Source organism: Chiroxiphia lanceolata, chromosome 2 (assembly GCF_009829145.1).
Source record: "Chiroxiphia lanceolata isolate bChiLan1 chromosome 2, bChiLan1.pri, whole genome shotgun sequence".
Lineage (NCBI taxonomy): Eukaryota > Metazoa > Chordata > Aves > Passeriformes > Pipridae > Chiroxiphia > Chiroxiphia lanceolata.
Window position 1 is genome coordinate 98,466,727 of NC_045638.1, and position 22,295 is coordinate 98,489,021.

Here is a 22,295-nt window from a genome sequence, read left to right on the forward strand (position 1 = left end):
ATCTCATCTGAGGAAATTACCTGCTGCTTGTTCTCTACTGGCAACAGAGCCACAGATGTCTTTGTTGATAGGCACCCAGGGCTGGGTTACCGAGGAACACCTGGGATGGTGCTGGGCAATTCAGGATGCTGGTGTTTGCTCTCTGGTTTTCTGCCTGCAAGGGAGGATAGGGACATTCCCATAAAACTCCATAGTTGTGGATGAGAACACCTGAAGCCGTTTGTTAAGCCCCTATGTTGGCCTCAGGTGAGGTGTGTGAGCTGGAACAGCCCATCTTGGAAAGAGACCCAGCAAAGCACAGAGGAGGTGACTTTTTGGGATGACAAAATCTGGGCTGCTGAGTGTGCCCACCACACTGCACAGAGATGGGCAGGCATCAGCTTTTCTTGTTGTCTTAAAACCAGAGCTATCTGGAGAGCTGGGGGCTGCTCTCCGAGGAAAAAACTGCACAGGTCCTCGGGCATAGCCAGAGGTGCTTTCTTGCCTCCCTGGGAGACCCCTGCCCAAGTGCCAGGAAAATAAATGCCAAGGGAAAAGGCTGACACAGAAGGCACCTGCCTCAGCCTGGAGGGAGACACAGCCGGGCAGTACCAGGAAAGGGTTGGAAAGCTGAGGAGAAGCCCTGATTCAAGAGCAGCTGAAGCCCACAGAAGGGATTAAAGGGCAGCAGTCACTGAGCGCAATGTCTGTCCCTCCCCCCTTGCTCAGCACAGCTCCCGGGAGCAGGGCCACTGAGGACCTGCTACAGGAGTAGAAACTGTGGCATCAGAGGCAAACAAATTGTCTTAAATTTGGGGGTTTGGGATTTTTTGTTTCTTTGGTTGGTTGCTTGCTTGGTTGGGGGTTTTCTTACCCTCTAGATCTTCTGCTTTTATTAACCACTTCCCCCACTTCTTTTCGAATGTAGTTAAATGGGGTGACACACAAACCACTCTGCAACCTCACGTTTAGTAGCTGGGTACAGTGCTAAAGCCCTGCAGAAACTGAAAACAAATGGCTGCTCCCTCTAATCACATGGAGATTTGTATGGAGCTGTGTCCTCAAGCCCTTGCCCTTTGGCTGTTCAGGTGAGAGGCCTGAGGGGTACAACCCACAAATCCAGCATTGCTTCTGTCAGGACAAAAAGCTACAGTGTAGACCCTGTAATCTAGTTAAGTTAAGAAATATGAACTATGTCATTAATATCAGGTAGTATATCTACTCTGGAGACCTCAAAAGAGCTCTTCTAGTCTCTCAGTGCATTTCTTTTCCACAAAGTGAAGAAGTGACTTTGCCAAAATATATAAAAACTGGCTGTTTGCTCTCTTCTCTTGCTGCCATTTCAGTTACTGCTTACAACAACCGCTTAAATATTCATTCAGAAATTATTATTGTGTGCTTTTCAATGGCAGGCAGAAATCTGCTGGGAAACAAGTGTACTGTAGGTGCAAAACCAAATCCACAATAATGGCTTATACAGAGGGAAACAGTTTTATATACAGTTTAAGAGAATCTGCCTCCCACAGAAGAACAGTGCAGCTGGCAGCCCAGCCTGTTACTGTGCTTTAGGGAAGTCCACTGAGCTGGGAAAGGAGATCTGCACAGTTAAAACTGCAGTTTTTTTCTTGTGAACAGGTAGCAAAAGCTATCTCCAGTGCTTCCACTGCTTAGAAGTAATCTGTCCAAGCCAGATACCAAATCTCCAATTCTTTATCTAAGTGGCAAAATTGTAGAATAGAATCACAGAAGATCCCAAGTTGGAAGGGACCCATAAGGATGGAGTCCAACTCCCTGCTCCTCCCAGGACTCCCCAATGCTAAACCCAAGATCAGCATACTCCCTGCTGTCCTCAGGCCCAGGGGCTTTGGGCTACAGATGCCAATTTGTACTGAGACAGGGCCAAGAGTAGTGAGCCAGCCAGGGGTGTTTTTATCCCTCCATCTAATTTCTCAGGCTTGGGCTAAATCAGATTGTCTACAATGATAAAAACTTAGCCTGTTTCTGAAATCTCAGAAGTTCTTGCCTCCTGCAGTGTGGATCATGGTTTCTCTTACAGAGGTAAGGAAGAAAAATTACTTTCCCTGTTCACTTTGATACTTTTTTGTCCTTTCAATCCCATGGGACAACCAGGAAAGCTAATTACATTTTCTCGTAGATTGTTTATTTCTGAAATGAAAATGCAGTTTGTGTAACACCTTATAATCACCTTTGTACTACCGTAATGCAGTATATGGGATAACTAAGAAATTATCCAACTTGTTAACCATGAAGGAAGCATTGCAAGTCCCAGAACACAGAGAAGTCACCACTTGCTGGTTTTTAGCGTCTATAGCCATCTTATACAGACTCTGTGTGTGGTGTGTCTGTGGGGAGCTAAACAGCCAGAAGAGGGTAGTATAAGTTAGTTAACAAACCTCATTTGTAAAAAAACAGGTATATTTGAGAGAAACACTTGCTTACATTTCTGGCTGCAAGGAAGAGAAATATAACTTTGAGAAACTCATCACCAGGCATTTGTCAGAATATGGGAAGACAGATTTATAGTCATAACTGAAAAGGATTAGACTGATAGCAGGACAGAGAGCTTTTTGCACTCTGTTAGCTCCTGTTTGACCAATGCCTGTATGAATAAAAATGCACGACCAAAGTAATTTCATTACTTTGATTTTAGGGGATAGCAGCACAAGTCAGCTAAAACTAACAGTGTTACCAAGTGTATACTGCAGTGAATCTGAAAAGCCAGATGGGGAAGTCATGAAAACGTGGTTCAGGGCCAGGTAATAGAATACGAGTTCACGAGCTTGCTGAGTTCACCAGAGAGATGCACATTTGATGACCTGAATGAAAAGGCTCATTTTGCTGCTGCCTCTAATGTCTACCAAAATAAAATGCTGCTCCCAGAGCCTGTATGTAATAAATGAGTGTTCACAAAGGGTATATTGCTGCATCTAGCAGAGCAGAAACACCAGCTCACGAGTTTTGGAGAATCCTCTTCTATGCCCGTGCTGAGGATTGTCCCTTATCAGTGCTCATGGCTGTAAACAGAACTGAATTGCTGCTGGGCATTTCATTATACAAAGAAATATCTACATGAGTTAGCTTGCAATTTTTTCTTTTCAAGAGATCAAACAACAGCACTCTTCTCTGAGAAGCTGATAGGGCTTGCCTGAGGAGATACATGAAAGGATAAGGAAGATTGGGGGATGACTACTGTTATGTGCATCACAGTAGTGGTTAGAAATCCCAGACAGGATTAGGCCTCCACGATGCTATGTGTTGTACACTCATACGGGATAGGAAAAGCCTGAAAAAGGAAGCTGAAGCAGACAAAAGGTGAGAGGGGAAACAGGTGCAAAGACATGAAATACCATGCCCAAGAGCATACAGCCAGGCACTGGACAAGGAATAGAAAATTCCTGTTTCATCAACTTGCTTCAAGTAGAGCTGCTTTAAATAGTTCAGAGTTTGTTAGGTGAAAAAGACTGTATGTGTGTTTAAAACTTGGAGAGGCACTGAGAAGATAATACACCGTTTATTCATATTTTATTTGTACTCCATATCTGAAGCAAAGTGGAAATGCAAGCAGAATATTTTTTTCTATAATTCTTTTCCCCTCCACCCTTTCAAAAATAGCACATATTGGAAACACTGGAACTTTCCATTTCAAAGACTATGACACCAGATTCTAAATGCTAAACTAGCTGCCCTTAGCCCTGCTGCTACAATGCAGCCATTTTCTCAGCTTGAGTGTGTGCACTATCCCTACGGAACACAAACAGCAAACAAGAGCTGGAGAAGGGAAGGGGACAGAGCACAATGTATGCAGGTGGCACAAGGATATTAGACTAATTTCATCCCTTGAAGGGTTTAATCTCAGGTATTGTGAAAAAACCTTCACATAAGAGATTCAGAAAGCCTTTAAAGCAGCAATGTCCCCTCAAATAACCAGTTGTGAACTTGATCACAATTTCCACTGGACTTGACTATTAGTTACAGAAAAGGCTTCTAAAATGACATGCAAATATCCAGCTGCCATGTCTGCTTCACTCAGTCCCATGTCTCTGACCATTTTTAATGTGGTATAGAAGCAACACTGACTAAAAAGATTCTTTCTGGACATCATTCTGAATGATGCATAAAGGTTACAGTAATAAGCAGGTTCTCAGAACATTTCCTGCCTTTGCATTTTGGCTTCACTGGCACACAAGAGATACATTATGGAAAGTGATGTTTGATGAAGTCATTTTTCTGCATACCTTCTGCTCTGTGCTGCAATTCTAGGGGATCGTTTGCCATTTGTGTCAGTCTTGTTTGGCTGAGCTTCCCTCCTGACCTGCCTGTCCATTAAAAGGAGTGTAAGGATGTCCACGCAGAGTCGGCCAGTCTGGCTAGACTGCTTTCCCCTTGTGTTTCCATGCTGCCAGACACCATTCCCTGCAGAGGGATTTGGACTGATGATGAAGCTGGTAAGGGGACATTACCCCTTAGAAACATGCTTGAAGGGCTGCTGTTTACCTCGCTTCCTGGGTTGGCAACATTTACAGCACTGTTGCTCACTGTCCACAGGCAGGGGTAGTGGCTGGAAAAAAAGCAGTACAAATTGAAGGACTTATTTCAAAGCATTTTCCCCTCCATAAGACTTGCCACGATAAAGCCAATTGCAAATTGAGCTACTAAACTAGATCAGCCCTGCAGATCTTAAGTGAAAAATCACCAGCCACCATCACACCTGATGACCTTGGACAAAGGCATGGAAAGAAATACACAGAAATATAGATATGAGGTTTCAAAACTTAAAGATCTTTGTTGTGAATGCTTATAAAGTTTTGAGAATTGCAGCTGATTTTCCTGGCACCTAAGTTAGAGAAGAAATGTGTGCATTCATTTGGGGAAAAGAAGGGACAATATCTGATAATTAATTGACTCTCAAGGTCTAAATTCCATCCACTCCTAGATAGGTTCCTCATTTCATGCAGGAGAACAGTGAGGAATAAATGGAGAAAAGTAATTTAGCTTTACAATGATCACAGACTGTAGATACCAGAGTTCTCCGTGGCTGTTCCAATATCCTGGTTTTCAGCAATGCTGGGGAAAAATTAAGCTCCCATTGATTTCAGAGCAGGAGATAACTAGCTTGTCAGAAAGATCTGTCCAGGAATCTTGATTTTGGCACTTAGGACACGTTTAAAATCCCGGACACCAATTAAAGCTTGGGACAAAGTGTGAATCACTAGGGCAGTCATAAAAGCCTCAGTGCTCCTCATACCAGAATTTTCCTGTAATCTTACCTGGGTCCAGGGCTGGCACCTCCCTTCGTGTGTGGCACTGAGAGTAAATTAGCATGTGGGGAGGATGGCAAAGTCCAGCTGTCATGTCCTGAGAATACCTGAAGATTGTTGCTGGAAGTCTCCAACAAATTAACTGGGGAGGAAAAAAAAAAGCAACAAACAAATCCTCAGAAACATTGTCTTAAGGCAACAGAATATGGGCAGGCCTGAGGCAGCAATCTGATCATGAGGTTCCCAACCATAGGTAGAAAGACAAAATTCCCATGTTCATTTGGAGAGTAGCAAGGTGCCATTGTAATTCCAGGTTTGATATCTGAGAAGGTACAACATGACAGACATACGATATGCATTTTTGCAAGCCTGAATAATAGTTTTTCATTGATAATTGACATATATCTGGCAATGTTTTGATACAGATTTCCTTATAATTCGAGGTTAAATACTTAATCAAGTTTTATAAATATTGCCCCATCTCTTGATGTAGGCCAGGTTAGATGGGGCTTGGAACAACCTGGTCTACTGGAAAGTGCCCCAGCCCATGGGAGATGGGTTGGAACAAGATGATCTTTAAGGTCCCTTTCAAGTCAAACAATTCTATGATTCTATGATAAATATTTCCATTAAACAGGAATTCTTGATAAATTATAATCAGCAAGCAGATTACTTTATCCTTACTCTTCTTTCTGACCAACTTTTTCTGATCAAAGTAGAACCAATTTCTGAAAGTCAGGGCCCAGATCTAGAAAGTGAAAGGGATTCAAAAGATGTTCTGCCAATACCCAGATGCTTTCATCTCACATCAGCTCCTACCATGTTCTTGAAAGCTGTTTTGACTTGAGAGTTCAACTGCATCATGGCATGACACTGAAAGAAGACATGCAGTGCTCTTTTTGTATAATTGGGAGCTACACTTAAAGCAAGGTCATACACTCTCATTTATAATTAACAGTTACAGTGCACCCAGCTCTTTGTACCTCTTGTTTTGCTGCCTTAAACATACTCAGTGCATGAAGGGTTCAGTCCAGATCATTACAGACACTCACCATGCTCTTTCCTAGCCTCAGCTTATGCTTGTCTCAATGCTTGTGCTAACCTAGAGCAAGGGGCAGGCAGGCAGAGGAAACAAAGCAATGTTTTATAGCAGTACCTGTAGGTGAATGACTTCTCTGCATGTAGGGAGGTGGGTATGGAGCACCCCGATGGCCCCGCAGTGCTGAATACCTCTCACAGCTGTGGGGAGTGTGTGGAGCTGGGAGAGGTAGAGGCCCACTGTACTGATAATTAGAGCTTCCCGGTGCACACATTGCATCTGGGTTGGAAATCAACCAGCCACCCACTTTGAGGGGAAAGAGAGAAGAAAACTATTATTAATGCACAAAAATGCTGCAGTACAATTAAGAAAGTAACCGGCCTTCTTGCAGAACCACCCGTGCCTCAGAAATACCAGGTGAGTCCAAGACACTGGTTTTCAGGACAACTGACCAAAAAAATCAAAATGCCCCCCAAAAAACAAAATGCCCCAAAAGCCCCAAACCACTAACCCTAAAAATAAGACCTGAAAGCAACTACCAGAACATGTCACGAACACCGAAGAACAAATGAAAGAAAAACTATCATTAAAACAAACAAAAACTCTGCTCCCCCCATTTTTACCTGTTTACCAATGAAAGATAATTTTATAGGTGGCAGAAATATTGACAGTTACAAATACAAAATAAAAAAAGGGGGTAAGAAAGTAAAAATGTTGATTCTAGATTCCTTTTAATATTGAAAAACTGGATCACAAGGAAAATGATCCCTCTGCAGAACCTTTCACATTATTTCCTACTGTGAGGTTTCTTCAATCTTCTTTTTTTTTTTTTTTTGAAAGGGTCTCTTTCTGTGAACAAAATTCAGTACTCAGTAAATGACTGAGCCAGTTATGAGCCAGTTAAGTAAGTCGCAGGTTGCCAGCACCCATCATACCACACAAAACTTCCAGCTGACATGAATAAAAACCTTACTGTGAGAATATGTCATATGTTGACCTTCAGAGACTGTCTCTGGAGCATCCTTAGAATGGTTTCTGAAAAGCAAAATACTTAGTGGTAAAACTTCTCATTGAAAAATTACAAAAGTTGTAAACAGAACTATTCACTAAAAATTGGAGAAGTGAGTTAAAAAGAGGGGGAAATCCCTCTTCCTTAACTACTTGCTAGGCAGCAGTAGGCCTTTCCACATTCTGCTATAAAGGAAACAAGAACTTACATTTCACGACATACACAAAAATGTTTGTAAGTTTGTGCCATATCTGGGGGCTGAACCTGGAGTTCTAAATCTACCTGTGGGCACCATTCCTCCTTGCAGGCCTCCTCCCTAGACCAAGGCAGGGCTTTGCCTCCTACTCAGCCAGGCAAGCTGAAGGCAGCATTCCCACTTCTGCAACTGCAAACCCTGATGCTGAGACACAACAGCTTCTTAAGTGATGAGAGGAATGAAAGGAAATACAGATTCTCATTCAGGCACGTGGGACACTTCACATGTCAAAAGACACAGCAGGTCTAAACAAAATCTGTTAGCAACTATGGGCTGGAATGCATCATTTGTGTGCCTCTCTGCAGTAAAACAGACGATGCAAGCAAAATTTCAAAAGATAAACCACAATTTGTTTCCAATGGAAGCATCTCTGACATCTTACATACCCACATCTTCGCACCTACGCGTTACTTTTAATGAACACACCATACGTTATCGCACAGTTTTAATAGCAGTAGTGTACTTACATTACAGTTACAGTGCAATTTCATTTCAGTTATGCTTTTTGACATCTGCAGTTAACTTTTATTCTCCCTGACCTATCAAATTACAGGATTTGCTGGAGTGCAAGTACAATTTAGTGAACATATGCCAAGTATAACACTACTGGGGAAGTTCACACCATCTCATCTCAAGACTTCCCGTGCAGACAGTGCTAAGTCCTAGAATCCTCAACAGGATATTCACCCATTTCAGACACTATCGTAATAATTATACAGAGATTCTCCCCGCTAATATCAGTGGAGAAACTCTGGATTTAAAACAGCAGAAACAAGATTCAATTATGTCATTTTTTCTTTCATATTGTGATGCCACGGCTTTAACCATATCAGCAGCAAAGTGCTACTGATAAAAAAACAAAAGAGCTACAGAGCAAAAAAAGATTAACTCACCTTTCCTTTGCATCCAGGAATGCTTTGGCAAAGGGATTATACTTGATTTTGAGAGCTGTTATCTTGAGTTTATAGAAAACAAAGCATGTTAGTGAAGGCAATTTGGAATAGAAACTTTACAAAACATCTTCCAGAGTAATCTTAAGTGAAACTTTCCGGGTTAGCCTAAAATATACCTCCACACTTTATGTTTTCCAGGGCTAGTTAGGAGACAGTTTTGCTCGTTGCAGAATGCTATGTACTGATCAGTGCCACAGGCAGAACATCAGTTGGGGCAGCCTGGCATGAGCTAGTCTGGCAAATCCTGTGGGATGGTGGACCATTTAAAGGGTTTAAACACTGAATTCCCATCAAGTATGAATAAAATCTGCAGCAGTACTAGCTAACAGATGTGACATGGGAGTTAGCAATTCTCACAGTCCAAAGGATACATCAATTACATTTTCAGGATTGGGAAGAAATTTTTCCATGAAATATTGTGCTGTTACACAATTTTATGTATTATAAGGAGCAGGGAGAGACAGGGTTATCATTATAAATATCAGTTACTGCTGGAGAAAGATATTGGACTTGACTGTAGGGCTGTAGGGCTCTTTGTTTTTTTCCAGTAAAGGATTGGGATGCCAGGACAGATGGACCAGTCTGGAACAGCTGTGGTAGGATATTAAGCTAAGCCTGGCTTAGTACCGAAGCCAGACTCTAGATTAGTCAATGTTCTACTGCAGAGAGATGACAGAGTATTAGACTGGATGGAACATTACACTGCATGGGACTGATGGGGAAACAAGAAGAAAGCAAGCTAGTCTTGTAGATAATAACCTTTTAATATATCTCATCAATGGTGACCAAGAGCACAGTGTGGCATCCACCCACCTCTTCATTTTGATAGGCAGTCACAGCTATGAACTGCGTCTCGGGGAAGGAGCAGTTCATCACCATCCGGTGGGGGCCTCCCACGCGAACTATGTGTACCTGGGGCTCATATTTATGCAGGGAGTTCAACATTATCTGCAGAAAGCAAAACAGAGAGAAAGACACCACTCTGGTATCTCACAGCTGCTCTTTTGCTCTGGCTTGATAATAGACCAAACGTCACTGTTAAACCTCCCCGTCAGTGGTTACTGAAACAGAAGGACAGGTACCGTCTTCTCAGAATCACAGAATAAGCGGAGTTGGAAGGGACCCATAGGGATCCCTGCATAGGACCATCCCCAGGAGTCACACTATGTGCCAGAGAGTATCATCTAAATGCTTCTTGAACTCAGATAGGCTTGGTGCTGTGACCACTTCCCTTCCCTTATGAAAACCCCAGGGCTGAACAGAATGAGACTTCACTGGACTTGTATTTAAAGCTTTTTATACAGCAGCATTAGTGTATATTTGTATCAGCAGCTATGGCCCTCAAACCATTGGGCTTCCACTGCAGTAGAGGCTGCTGAAACAGATCGGGGCACTCCCTGTCCTGCTTCTACAATCTGAAACACTCAGAGAATCACCATCACAGAAACTGGGGCCAGGAGGGAGCTGAGGGAGTCACGTAGTCACCTCTCTGGGCAAGATGAAGTGTATCTAAACAAATCTTGGCAGATCTCTCTAACCAGGCATTAAAAGCTATGAATAGCATTGATTCTGGGCTATTAAATTAAATTGTTTTATTATCTCTACTTCAAGAAAAAGATTTTTTTTGTTAAATCTATACTTTGCAAAGTGATGTATGCATAGATACATACATACATACATACATACATACATATATATAAGAAAGAACACAGCTATTAGCATAAAGCACCGCTAGTCAGCTACTACTTTCTAATACTATCATATAATGGGAAGCTGAAGCACAGAGCGAGGACATGGTTTACCTTAACACTGTTGTCAAGATTTCAAAAGAAAACAAGGGAACCTTCAGTCATTTGTTATTTGGTGATTGTTGTCTGGGCTCTGTTTCTCATATGGCTTTTCCTCCCCTGCTTTCTACTGTGTTCCTTTCCACTTCATCATATATACATACCATGTTCCCCTGTACTTTTTTCCCAGGGTCTCTTCAACCCTCCAAGTTTCCTGTAGCTTTTTTTTCCTCCCATGCATATTTTTTCTGAGATCCTGGATGCAAGAAAAGCATTTGCAAGCTCAGATCCTGTTCTATGCTGTAGTCATTCTTGTGTGCTGGTTCCATGTATGACTTATGAAAAGTCAGATCATCTTCCTGTTCTCCAGTTTGTAAAAATTGAGATAATTTCCTACCTGATTAGGGTACTAGGCTTATGGAAGTACCTCACAAACTAATGAAAATAACAAATAGAAAATGTATAACATTTACGTGGAAAAAAATTGATTCTGGGCTGACAAGTATCATCCACTGTAGGAGTTTTGTACTAAACAAATGAGCAAACAAAAGGTCTTGTGTAACATTTTGCCTTTAGATGCATCATCAAAAATAAAATATGAAATAAAACTAATTTCCCTGTTTGCATTTTTAAGGGGTTCAAAGAGAAAGTCACTTATTTCTGGTACATGTGGTTTCTTTCCAAAGGCCAAAGCTGATTCAATAGAATATTGATAATTATCATGATGCAGAAGCAGACATAGCAATTATTTCATTTAGGAGCAGCCTTTTATTCTGCTATCTGACTCCTGCCAACATTCCACTTACACCAAACAGCATTGGGGAACACAACAAAAACCTAATACCCGTGGCCATTTTTCCCCTCTTTCTCTGAAGTCCTATGTAAAAATCCCCAGCACACAAGACCAACTCTGAAAAGCTCCCTGATGATTAAGTAAACCACAGCACTCTGTCTCTCTTAACATCAAGAAGTCCATTAAAATCTGAAAGTGCCAATTAAGGCCTGTTTATCCCTGTTTACATTTGGCCTCCAGAGAATAATTGGCATCTGTGGGTGAAGAGGCCTGTAAGGGCTTCTATAATTACATAAATGCACCCTTGATATTTCTTGATTGGTAGGTGCTTGCAATTGAAGCCAGGAGGTGTATGTGGAAACATCAGGCCATACCTGCCCACTCCCATTGAGCTTGTTGGTAAGTTTGACTTTGCTGAAGGAAATGGCAGCTTTCATCCAGTGGGCCCCAAAGTTGGGAGAGTCGGGGTGGATGTAGACGCAGCTGTGGTTTGGTGGCTCTGGTTTCCCAGCTGGCACCCATTCTCCATTGATGTACTTCCATCGGTGGCCATCAGTCGGAGCGAAGTCCAGCAGGAAGGAATACATGGCATTTGGGTCCAAGCCTGACACGCTGATCTTCAAAACGGGGAACATCCGCCTGGCCGAGGAAACAAGAAAGGGAGACATCACTGGAAAATGGTTTTGAAGACTCTCCTCAGTATGTTTGTGTCCAGATGCTCACAGAATAGTTGAGTGCAAAAAATATCCTTCCTCACTCCCTCCTTCTATCCAGCTGAAGAAGTTTCTTAAAGGTTAATATTTTATCTTATTTTAGTTCAATCATTTGGAAAAAAACTCATGTTATCTTAAAGCAGGGCACTAAAGTCTTGATCATGCCAAGAATTATGAACATAATGAGCTGTGTATAGGATCATCAGAATCCATGGGATTTGGACATGGTAAATACATGTGGAACCAGAAAGAACAAACAGCTTTAAACAGAGCTGAAAATGACTGAGAAGGTGGATCTGAACCACAGCTTCACTGCAGAATCCTATTAAAAAGTGCACTTCGGTGTTTAGATTGACCTTGTTACACTCTACCATGTTCTGTCCAGTGGCCAAGTCCCACTTTGACTGACTCTGGATATATTCTCTGAAATCATCCTGCACTCTCCAGCAATCAGGACATAATACTAATGAGGTATTCAACGGACACCAGTTAGATTTATTGACCACATTACTCTATACAAAAAAAGTTTTCTTTCTTCCTCTGAAAGGAGGGTCATATTCTAGAATTCTGTGAGCAAAGTCAGTCAGTTCCCTCTGTCAGTTCCCATGGTTCTTGTGTTGTTCTACCCAACATCTCCCACTTGAGTAGTGATTTCCAGGTAGCACTATTCTAAATGCCCTAATCTGCTACATTTTCCTTGTCCAAAAAATTTTCTTTACATTATCAGGGTTGTGTCATGTTGGTATGGCATGACTTAAATTTAATAAAATGCCTTTTTATATAATTTTCCATTGTTTTCTGCATATTTCATTACTCTTTCATCCAAAGTACATCCTAAACTCTTAATATAGGGATATATTAAAAAGTTTGTAGTTAGCTGAAACTTTTTTTCTCCTTTTCTTAAGTGCAACTATTCACATACTGTCCCATTACAATCATATAATTATCCAGTTTGAGAAGTTCTGGTTAAAATTCTTGCTGTTGTACCTTGCACTTGGCAGTTCTTCCAGTAATTTGGTCCCATACTTTCATATTCCTTGACCTCATCTGCTTGATCAGGTTCTTTTGCTTTTAGTTCCATCTTACATGCATGGTTGTCCCTTCCTAAGCTCTAAACATCTATCCAGCCTTCCACGATCTTGTGCATTTAAAACTAAAATCCTACCTGTGCTTAGTTGGAGGAAAATGCTCCTTTTGTGCTTAAAGGTTCATGCCACCTTTCCTCAATCCCCTTTTAACTATTCTTTTTTTCTTTTGTAAAATAGATTTGCAGGAGCTCACAGCTTGACTTCCAGCAGTGTTCTGCCTGTCCCAGTGCTTGTGACTGATGCCGCACAGCTTTGAATTGACACCTCTGTGCCCGAAAGTCTGCAGCAAAAGAGTTAGTAAATTCCAACAGTTTCAGGAACTGGGAATAATTTGTGGTCAGAAGAACAGAGGAGTCTCCCAACAGAGGTATCCTATTCTTAGCTTGTCAGGGAACATATGTAATTGCTGTTATGTATCACCTCCAACATTCTTCTCACGTGAGTCACAGGCCTTCCTGCCCCAGACACCTCTACACTGACCTCTCCCAGCAACTGGCATTTTTCCATGACACATTTTTATGGGCAGGCCAATGAATCTTTGACCTCCTTTTCTCTATGGGTGCAGGGAGACTGGTTACACCAAAAAAAAACACAGCAATGGCCTGAGGTCTGTGGCCATGGGGCTAAGGTAGCTCTCTAGGCTTAGTTAGGGTGTGGTGCAAGACATCCAACATACATAAAGGAGCTGAAACTCCAGGCTCTTTTGAGGGACACTGAAAGTCTTTGCCCCTGCAGCCATACTCTTTTGTGACACCCAAATACAGATTGCTAACAATCATTCTCCCATGACATCCCACTCACCACCTACCTTTCTGGATACCTTTATATAGTTCTTGCTGTATACATTCAGCACCTTCTGCTGTCAGGAAAAGACAGGATTTCAGAAATTTGAGATTTTTCATCTAATATTAATAATTGGTGATGTAGGGTCAGTGCAACACTGAGGAAGATATCATAGAATAATTATAGAAACATAGAATGGTTTGGGTTGGAAGGGGCCTTAAAGATCATGCAGTTCCAAACCCCTGCCATGGGCAGGGACACCTTCTACTAGACCAGGTGCTACAAGCCCCATCCAATCTGGCCTTGAACACATAAGGGATGGGAGACCCACAACTTCTCTGGACAACCTGCTCCAGTGCCTCACTGCCCTCAGTAAAGAATTTCTTCCTAATATCTAACCTAAATCTGCTCTCATTCAGTTTAAGGCAGTTACCCGTTGTTGTATCACTCCATTGCCATCTGAAAAGTCCCTCTCCAGTTAGAGGATTTATATGCTATGTGTATCTTTCTGACCAGGATGTACCAGCCACCCAATTGATGTGATAAAAAGTATGGATGCATTGCTCCCTCCATCCCTTAGACCTTCTACAGTTGGTCTTCAAAGTAACACATTTAGATATATAGATGAAATTGAATTAGAGGGGAAAATAAATCACATGAAAATTTAATTTCACTACATTTCTCAGGGCTATTTCTCTTACATACAGGTTGTTAATTCTTCTTCCCACAATGCAGGCTTCTCTGCCTTTCTATTTGAGAGGCTCGAGTTTATCCCCAAAGGACCTATAGACCAATGCTAGAAGAGAATACAGTCATCATCAACTCTAACCTCCTACAGCACCAAGATTATAGCATTTCCCTGTGTTAACCAGCTTCCTCACAATTAATGCCTGCCTTGCTTGGACCAGCATGTCTTGACTGTACAGATTTTAATGATGGAGAACTTACCGTGGAGAACTTGTTCAGCTGATTAAAGTGGCTTTACTGCTAATATCTGTCTTTTAGCCTGGCAAATGGTGATTTCTCCAAATTTGTTTCAGTCAGAATGTTTGTTTCAATGATCAAGTAGGTGCACATGTGACCCCCATTACTGCAACAAATGCGAACTTCAGCCTCTTGAACTTATTTAGAGCAGATCTGCTACCATTACTCCACAGTGCAGAACTTGAGTGGGAAGATGTTTGATACCAAACTTGAATGTGCAGGAACCAGTAAAGCTGCTTTAGCATTTAAGCCTGCAAAGGCCTTCTTTCCCCCTACTCACATTTGCCTTCACTGATCCCCTGTGGATTGTTCCCATCAGAGGAGATCAGTGCCTTCCTGCCTCCAGGCAATAATGGGGATTGCAAAGTCTCAGGATGCTGCATACCTAATATGGTATAACCACTGAGACAGAAAACCTAGTCAATCAGAAAACAGAGCATTTGATATTGAAGTGTCAGTTGGATACAACAAATCTGAGTAAAATAGGAGATGGTTTCCCACCGTATCAGCTGCAACCATTGGGATGTATTTTGTGATAAACCACGTGGTTTAATTTTAGGGATGTCTATCCTGGTCAGAATGTATCTATCTTCCCCGTGTACCTAGACATATTGCTAGGGTAGGTGATTATTATAATGAATTATAATACAGCCACGGAGACAAATCTATGTACTAACACTGAAGATGGTTCATCTAACTGTGGCATTTTGGGACCTTTGGTACCAATTAGAGATGATGCAATAAGAGCAGATAGAACTGTGCATGCTAGAATTTGATGCCTGAGGATCACTAGTCAATTAGACTTTCATTCTCTGGGATGCTCCTGGATCAGGTTTCGGTTTAATTTCTGGGTTTTGCTAACAACATGTCCGTACCAACTGTTTTAGTTTTCACACACAGTAAGTTCAGACCAGCTCTTCTCTTTCATAAAGGAACACAGTTTTCAAAAGCATTTGTATACCCTTCAGCAAGAATGATTGAGTTAGTTATACTGATTGAAGCAGCAGCAGCATAAGGTCAATATTTTTTCTACTGAGAATCCCTCTGGAGACAAGAATTCTGAACCTGAAAAAAACTCAGCACTCATAGGAAACTGTCTCAAGTTTGTCTTCTTTTTGAATAGCCTGGACTTGTTCAGAGATCTTTGTTGCAGGCCACAGTCTGTATTTTCTTTTTTCTTTTTTTTTTTTTTTGGTGCAATAATATGATTTTTATGAAAGATACTTTCAGAAACACAAGAGATCCTTTCTCATTGTCCCTGATGCTACAGTAACTTTGGTAAAAGGATTTATGCAGATGACTGTGTAACAAACTTCTGTAGTTTGTTATTTTGATCATAAAGAGCCTATTCCTGCCTCCACTGACATTACTAGAGATGTCACGGGTTTTAGAAAAAGTAGAATCAAGCTGATAAGGCATGTATAAGTAAGAATAACAAAAATAAGGCAGCTTACACAATGAAATAAAAAGTAACAACACATGTTCACCCTGACATTTTAGAGGGAACTAATATCACAATGCAGTCATGATTTATATTAGCTGGGAGGAAAGAATGAAAAAAGCCTCTTGGTAAGGTGCAATTCTTTGCACCAATTTAATGAATTTTAGGCAAACCCTTCTTACCTCATTTTTGGTCACTTCTGCTGCCAAGGAGTCAGTTTAAACTACCGTATACTAAGAGTAAGTCCACTCAGAAGTTTGCTGTAGCCTAACAGCAGTTTTTAAAGCAATTTAAATGAAGCAAAAGCAGCTTCTCGGTGTAAGGAGAACCTCAGCAGCAGATTTCTATCACTGTAGTTTATAAGAGGAATCAGAATGGCAACAGGTACTGTTATCCAGGAGCTGGTATTTTGGGCAGGTAGCTCTTGTCTTACCAGAGTAACCCTGCTGAGCTGACAGACTAGATTTTTCCTTTTTACTGCTTTCACCTATGTCCCTTGTCAAGCTACAGCCAACAGTAATTTCATCCACAAATTCTGCTAAAATGAAGACTGCAAAATCAATAAAAGTCCACATGAGTAAATTTCCATCTCTTAATTCCTCTCTCGTATGTGGATCTCCTGAGAGATCTGCTGTCAGCCCAATTCAGAGCAGAACCTCTGTGGAGAGCCTCCCTCAAGCCAGTGCCTGGTTCAGAAAGAGTATCCTTCTTGACAGGTTTTGCACTCTTTTCCTGTGCCTTTCCATGTTCCCCGAATAGTAAGATATGTTATCCATTAACATCACAATATTTTGTCTTTCTAAAACTACGTATGTTAACCAATATTCTGCACTGGTTTCTAAGGGCACCAGCAAAAACTACGGAGCCATGCCAGTGTGGGACCATGCATACATACGTACCACATAGAACACAGTTTTATTATACCCTATTCTAGTACAGACTGCATGTAAAGCTGTTAATATCCAAGGCCAGAGAGATGGAAACTGCAGCTGGGATAACAGCACCAATCTGCTTCTGTACAGTAATTTGAGGTCTACAGGTAAGGACTTGCTAATAAAGGCTGGTGGTTATTAGCACAAGAAGTCATTCCAAAGGTTTTGAGAGGTACATCTATTCCCTTGCAAAAGTTCCCTTTTTGTGCAGCCTTTAGTCAGTCAATATATTTTTTCAGCATGTTTCAAAGCAGGAATAATGGATGGCAGGAGTGGTCTGGCAGTGACCAAAGAGGAGCAGGGACACCCCATTTTGTTCATATGCTGGTTTTAGGGGACTGTGAGGATGCAGTCCCCTAAAAACTGTTGTGTGCTCATTGCAGTTCTTTCGAGTCTGCACAGTTTATTATTATAGCACTTAACCCCCCTGGCTGTCACCTACACTCAGCTCACAGATCACTCACCTGCCGTTCTTGGTCACGATCATCTCATTAGTGACTTCTCTGAATCTCTGCCAGAGCGTCGCATCCTCTAAGACAACCTGGAGCTGTTTCTCAGTGGGGTCGCCTTTGTCTCTCCCAGCCCGGAGTTCACTCTCCACTACACTGAGCAGCCTGGAGACGGTGCAGTCGCTGGGTTTTTTGCAGCCCAGGTCTGCCATGACGACTTTACTGCCAGAAACTTCAGGTAGCTGCTGAAAAGACAAAAATAATGAGCTACATAAAAAAAAACCAAGTCAGTTCATTGGGCAACGACTGACAAACATGCTCTCCTCACTCTTTTGCCACTGACAAGCTCTTTCCTCTGGAAGTCCCAATGGGCAGTGACACCAGCGTGTGGAGGTTTACGCACACGCTCCACACAAAAAGAGGACTATCTCCTAATTACCTGTCAGACAGTCAGGTGGGTGGCAGGCTGATGACTCAATTGGCTGCCTTGAAAGAAGAGTCCTCCATCCAAATTAGCATGCTTTTATCTTTTTTCAACCTGAAGTGGGTCTAATTGTTCTGCTTGAGAACCAGGTTTCCATTAATGAAAATTATTTCATTTCCAGACTGAAACAATGCATGGAAATTGCATTCACGCTGGTGCGGACTCTGACTGAAGGAGCTGGTAAGAGTCAAGATAGTTACACAGAGAAGGTAGTCTTAAAATATTTTCACAGGGCATGTTGAATAAATGCATTAACCTCATTCCTCTGCGTTCCTAAATCAAAATGTAATAGTAAGAGACCGTTCTGCGTTGAGGCTTCAATGCACAAGGAGAAGGTAGCACCCCTAAATTACACTGTTGATGCATATTTTGTCCATCCTTTGGTCCCACTGTCATTCAAAAAACTCTGCTGCACCTTAAAAGTGCTGAACTTCCCCTCTGGTTGCATTTCCAGGGATAGACTCCACACTTCTGGGGCTGGGTGTGAGCTTAACTGCCTGAGGCCTGGCATTGCTGACCCGTTTAAGGTCCATCTCATACAAAGGCTTGCTCAGCATCCTTGAAACAGGCATTCCCTCTGAGACCTTCTCTGACAAGCCTAATCCAACAACACATACTCCCCACAAAGAAGCCACCATTTTACTGAGAAGTCCAATAACTTCAGCATTCAGCCAAGGATGTGAGACACCTGGGTTAAGTTCCATTCAAGAGGATTAAGTGGAGGCCCTGTGAATGCCAGTGACCCGTAAATACTGGACTTTGGCATATAGCAAGGCATCTGAGTGCCTAACTTCTCCTGATACATCTATCTCTGATAGTGTCTCTGAAATTTCTGGTCTGTTGGACATGAGAGAGTCAGGGATTTGATTATGAAAATGTAGCGTTGGAGGACATTTTTAGAGAAATATACTTTTTGTGTACTAATTGAGAACTTTGCATTCTTTTGGTTCAACAGCCCATGTTGAACTTCTATGCTTCTGACTCTTTAAATCCATCATTTGACAAGGCTCAACAAACAGATCTCACAGTTAAAAAGCTGAGAGATACTATCTACCTAAACAGCAACGGCCACAGCTTGATGGCACCTTATTTGGTAACAAGTCCTGCTACTAATCCCTCAAGCCCTCCATGGAGTAAGGATCCTGCTTGCAGATCCTCAACACTTCACAGCTGCAGGTGTGCAGCAATGTGATGTTCTGCAGAATGGGAGGCTTTAGGAGAGAATCCTCAGTTCCCAGAAATGTCACCACCATTGGAAGATGCAAGCTAGGCAGGTCTGAGGTATTTTCTCTCCTCTATTCTACTCTTGTGAGACCCTGCCTGGAGTACTGCATTCAGCTCTGGGGCTCCCAGCACAGTAAGGACTTAGACCTGCCAGAACGAATCCAGAAGAGGGCCACCAACATGATTAGAGGGATGGTGCACCTCTCCTGTGATGACAGGCTGAGAGAACTGGAGTTGTTCAGCCTGAAGAAGAGAAGGCTCTGGGGAGACCTCATAGCAGCCTCCCACTACTTAAAAGGGGCTGATGAGAGCTGGAGAGACTATTTACAGGACAAGGTAGTGATGTGACAAGGGGGAATGGCTTTAAACTGAGAGTAGGTTTAGATTAGATATTAGAAAGAAATTCTTTACTGTGAGGGTGGTGAGGCACTAGAAGACGTTACCCAGAGAAGGTGTGGCTGCCCCATCCCTGGAAGTGTTCAAGGCCAGGTTAGATGGGGCTTGGAGCAACCTGGTCTAGTGGAAGGTGTCCCTGCCTATGGCAGAGGGTTTGGAACGACATGATCTTTAAGGTCCCTTCCAACCCAAGCCATTCTATGATTCTATGCTGCCTCCAAACTTCACTCTCTAAAATCCCTTCCCTCTCTTCCTTTTTCAATTGTCAACTCCTAACAAAAATACCTAGATTATTTTAATCTATCAGCAAGCTCACATTCAGAATTACACTAGCAGATGTCAAGTAGCAAGTTCTAGTTAATAAACAGCCCACTTTCACTGCTGAACAACTAAATAATGTACTTTAAAGTCTATAGGATATTTAGGTACCTGGAAGTGTGACCCTTTGCATTTGGAAAAATAATTGCATCTCTGGTAGTTTGCTTGTGTAACATGGAATATGTTTATGTTTGGGTTTCCCTTTCCAAATACTCAAGAGGAGAGAGAAGCTGCTACTGCAAATTTTCCCTGTATGGGATCCAATGTCATAGCAAATGCATAGGAGAAGATGTGAGACAGTTTTTATTTTTATTATATTATAAATGCAATTAAACACAGAAATTGAAGCTGTTGAAGTACCATGAATTTCAAATCAACATCTTCAGCTTTTCAGTCAGTTCTAAAACAGAGACATGCTATTTTGAGATTTTTTTTTTTGGTTGAAGTCCTATTTCCATACAGCTTTTTTTTAGACTCAGTTGCTTAGAAATCAGGAGATTCAAAGTTGAGGCAAGTAAAGAGACAATAGCTCATAAAAGTAGTAATATTTCAGTAGAATCATGGAATCATAGAACCATAATTACACACAGTTGTTTCCATAAACAAATAAAAAGGGAAGCAGTCTGGTTTTTAAAAGTACTGACTGCCCATCTGTCCCCCAGGGCTTCAAGTGGAGTGATACTGGATTAGAGCCTCCAAAAAATCACATCCAGTCTACCTTCCTCAAGGTGCTTAGAGCTTAGAGGAAACCGAAAGCATGCACAAAAGCAACAACAGTTGATGTTGGTGGAAGGGTTTCCAAATGAGGAAGTGAAACACCTTGTCACCAGCAGGCAGTGGTGAATCACTAGAGGTAAAGAATAAGCCCAGCAAAGATGGATTGGAAATGGAGACCGCCGCAAAGCAAGAGACAAGGATGTCCTGCTCGGAGTGCACTGCTTGCCCAAAGCACTCCTTGGACTGAGCTGTAGAGAAGTAAGGGTATATGGAAGGAATGGATAATGGACCCATTCCAGTAATGGGTTGGGAAGCAAGTTTTTCATCAATAAGACTGGATTTTTTACATCTAGCATTCCTAAGGGAGAAGCACGAATGTGCTTGCTTAGGTGTATCACACCAAAGCTTGTATCCTCCACAATAATAAAATGCACTTTCAGATCCCAAAAGTAGGTAACAGTTGGGTGCTTACGGTTATCACTCACACAAGGTGACTGATACTTGAAAGTCTAGTGTCCACAGGAAACGCCCCCCCCCATATCTAATAACTTAAAATACCTGACTTGCATATAGTTTCAATTTTAGTAACTATGTTACCACAGCTCAGGATGCCTGAAACCACAACGTTTTCCAAAATGAGAGTAGTTACCCGTGGTTGGTTAGTGGGAACAGCCCAATTACTATTTTCAGCATAGGGATAAGTGTTTCAGCTGTAAGAGTTCAACCTAAGAGCAATTTGTGATGTATGTAGCAACATACCCAGAAGACACAGCTCACCACTGACATATCTTTCCAACCAAAAAAAATAGCCAAAGAAATAACAAGTTTGCATGCATGCAAGCAAATGATCAGCTGAATGTACCTCGGTCTGAGACTTTACTTTAAAATACACATCCAGACCAATACGAACTCCATTCCACAAATCAGGCTTCGTAGAAATTGTACATTGTCTCTGTGTCACACAGCTGCCATGGAAGATGGCTGCAGAAGGGAAACCAGATAGATTCATACTCAAAGATATTTGTTTACTGTTGGCTTTTCATTTTACAAAAATATTACGGGTGGAAATCTACTTTGAATATTTACCTGTTTTAGGAGAAGTAAATCTAATCTTACCTCCCTCTGTTCACCTAAATAACAACTTTGAATGCTTTCCAAACCCCTTCTTTCTCCTGCTTTCTTGCAAGATTAATTTTTCCAAGTCTACAGGTGCTGAAACTGAAGCACAAACAGATTAATATCCCTGGTGTAGGTATTGCTGAGGCACTGAGAATAATCCATTCTCAGATGTCAGGTGGGTTATTCCTTGGGCTGGAAGTTAAAGCTTCCTGATTCTAACATTTGTGAAAAGGTAGCTGCACTTACAGAGGAGCACAGTAGGTGTTTCTGGTGACTGTCACTCAACGCCAGTGCAAGTGGGACAGAGCAGGGCCCAAGGACAGAAGACTGATCTCCTGTTTAGACAAGCAAATCTGTAGGTACATCAGAGGGAACAGAAAATTCTCCTAAAAAACCTGCAGTGTTGTAAGCTTTCCTTGAAACCAAGCTGAGAGAGCTGGGCACTTCCAAGCAGGGATCAGACACTTTGTGACTCATAGTCAGTCACAACTAGTTAAAAATGCAGGCACAACGCTCATAATCATCTTCAATTTACTAATAAGTATTTAGTTA

General features: G+C 41.8%; 1 protein-coding gene across 1 annotated transcript; it reads right to left on the minus strand.

Annotated features, from left to right (window-relative positions):
• Positions 1–3,525: 3,525 nt before the first annotated feature.
• TBX19 (T-box transcription factor 19) lies at positions 3,526–21,384 on the minus strand. Its single transcript, XM_032679373.1, has 10 exons — positions 21,274–21,384; positions 17,925–18,146; positions 17,501–17,730; positions 11,470–11,734; positions 9,329–9,463; positions 8,456–8,517; positions 7,271–7,332; positions 6,415–6,603; positions 5,268–5,400; positions 3,526–4,558 (listed from the first exon to the last, which is right to left on the minus strand). The coding sequence occupies exons 3-10, from the start codon at positions 17,695–17,697 to the stop codon at positions 4,324–4,326; spliced, it is 1,278 nt and encodes a 425-aa protein (XP_032535264.1). The 5' UTR covers positions 17,698–17,730; positions 17,925–18,146; positions 21,274–21,384; the 3' UTR covers positions 3,526–4,323.
• Positions 21,385–22,295: the final 911 nt, after the last annotated feature.

Bases quoted from the DNA above. Each gene is read 5' to 3' on its own strand.
- TBX19 (XM_032679373.1), bottom strand. From the start codon at position 17,697: ATGGCAGACCTGGGCTGCAAAAAACCCAGCGACTGCACCGTCTCCAGG. The intron at 9,464-11,469 runs GTATGGCCTGAT...TGCTTTCTGCAG, and splicing joins AGCTCAATGGGAGTGGGCAG to ATAATGTTGAACTCCCTGCA. The intron at 7,333-8,455 runs GTGAGTTAATCT...TTTGCTTTTCAG, and splicing joins TTCCTGGATGCAAAGGAAAG to AAACCATTCTAAGGATGCTC.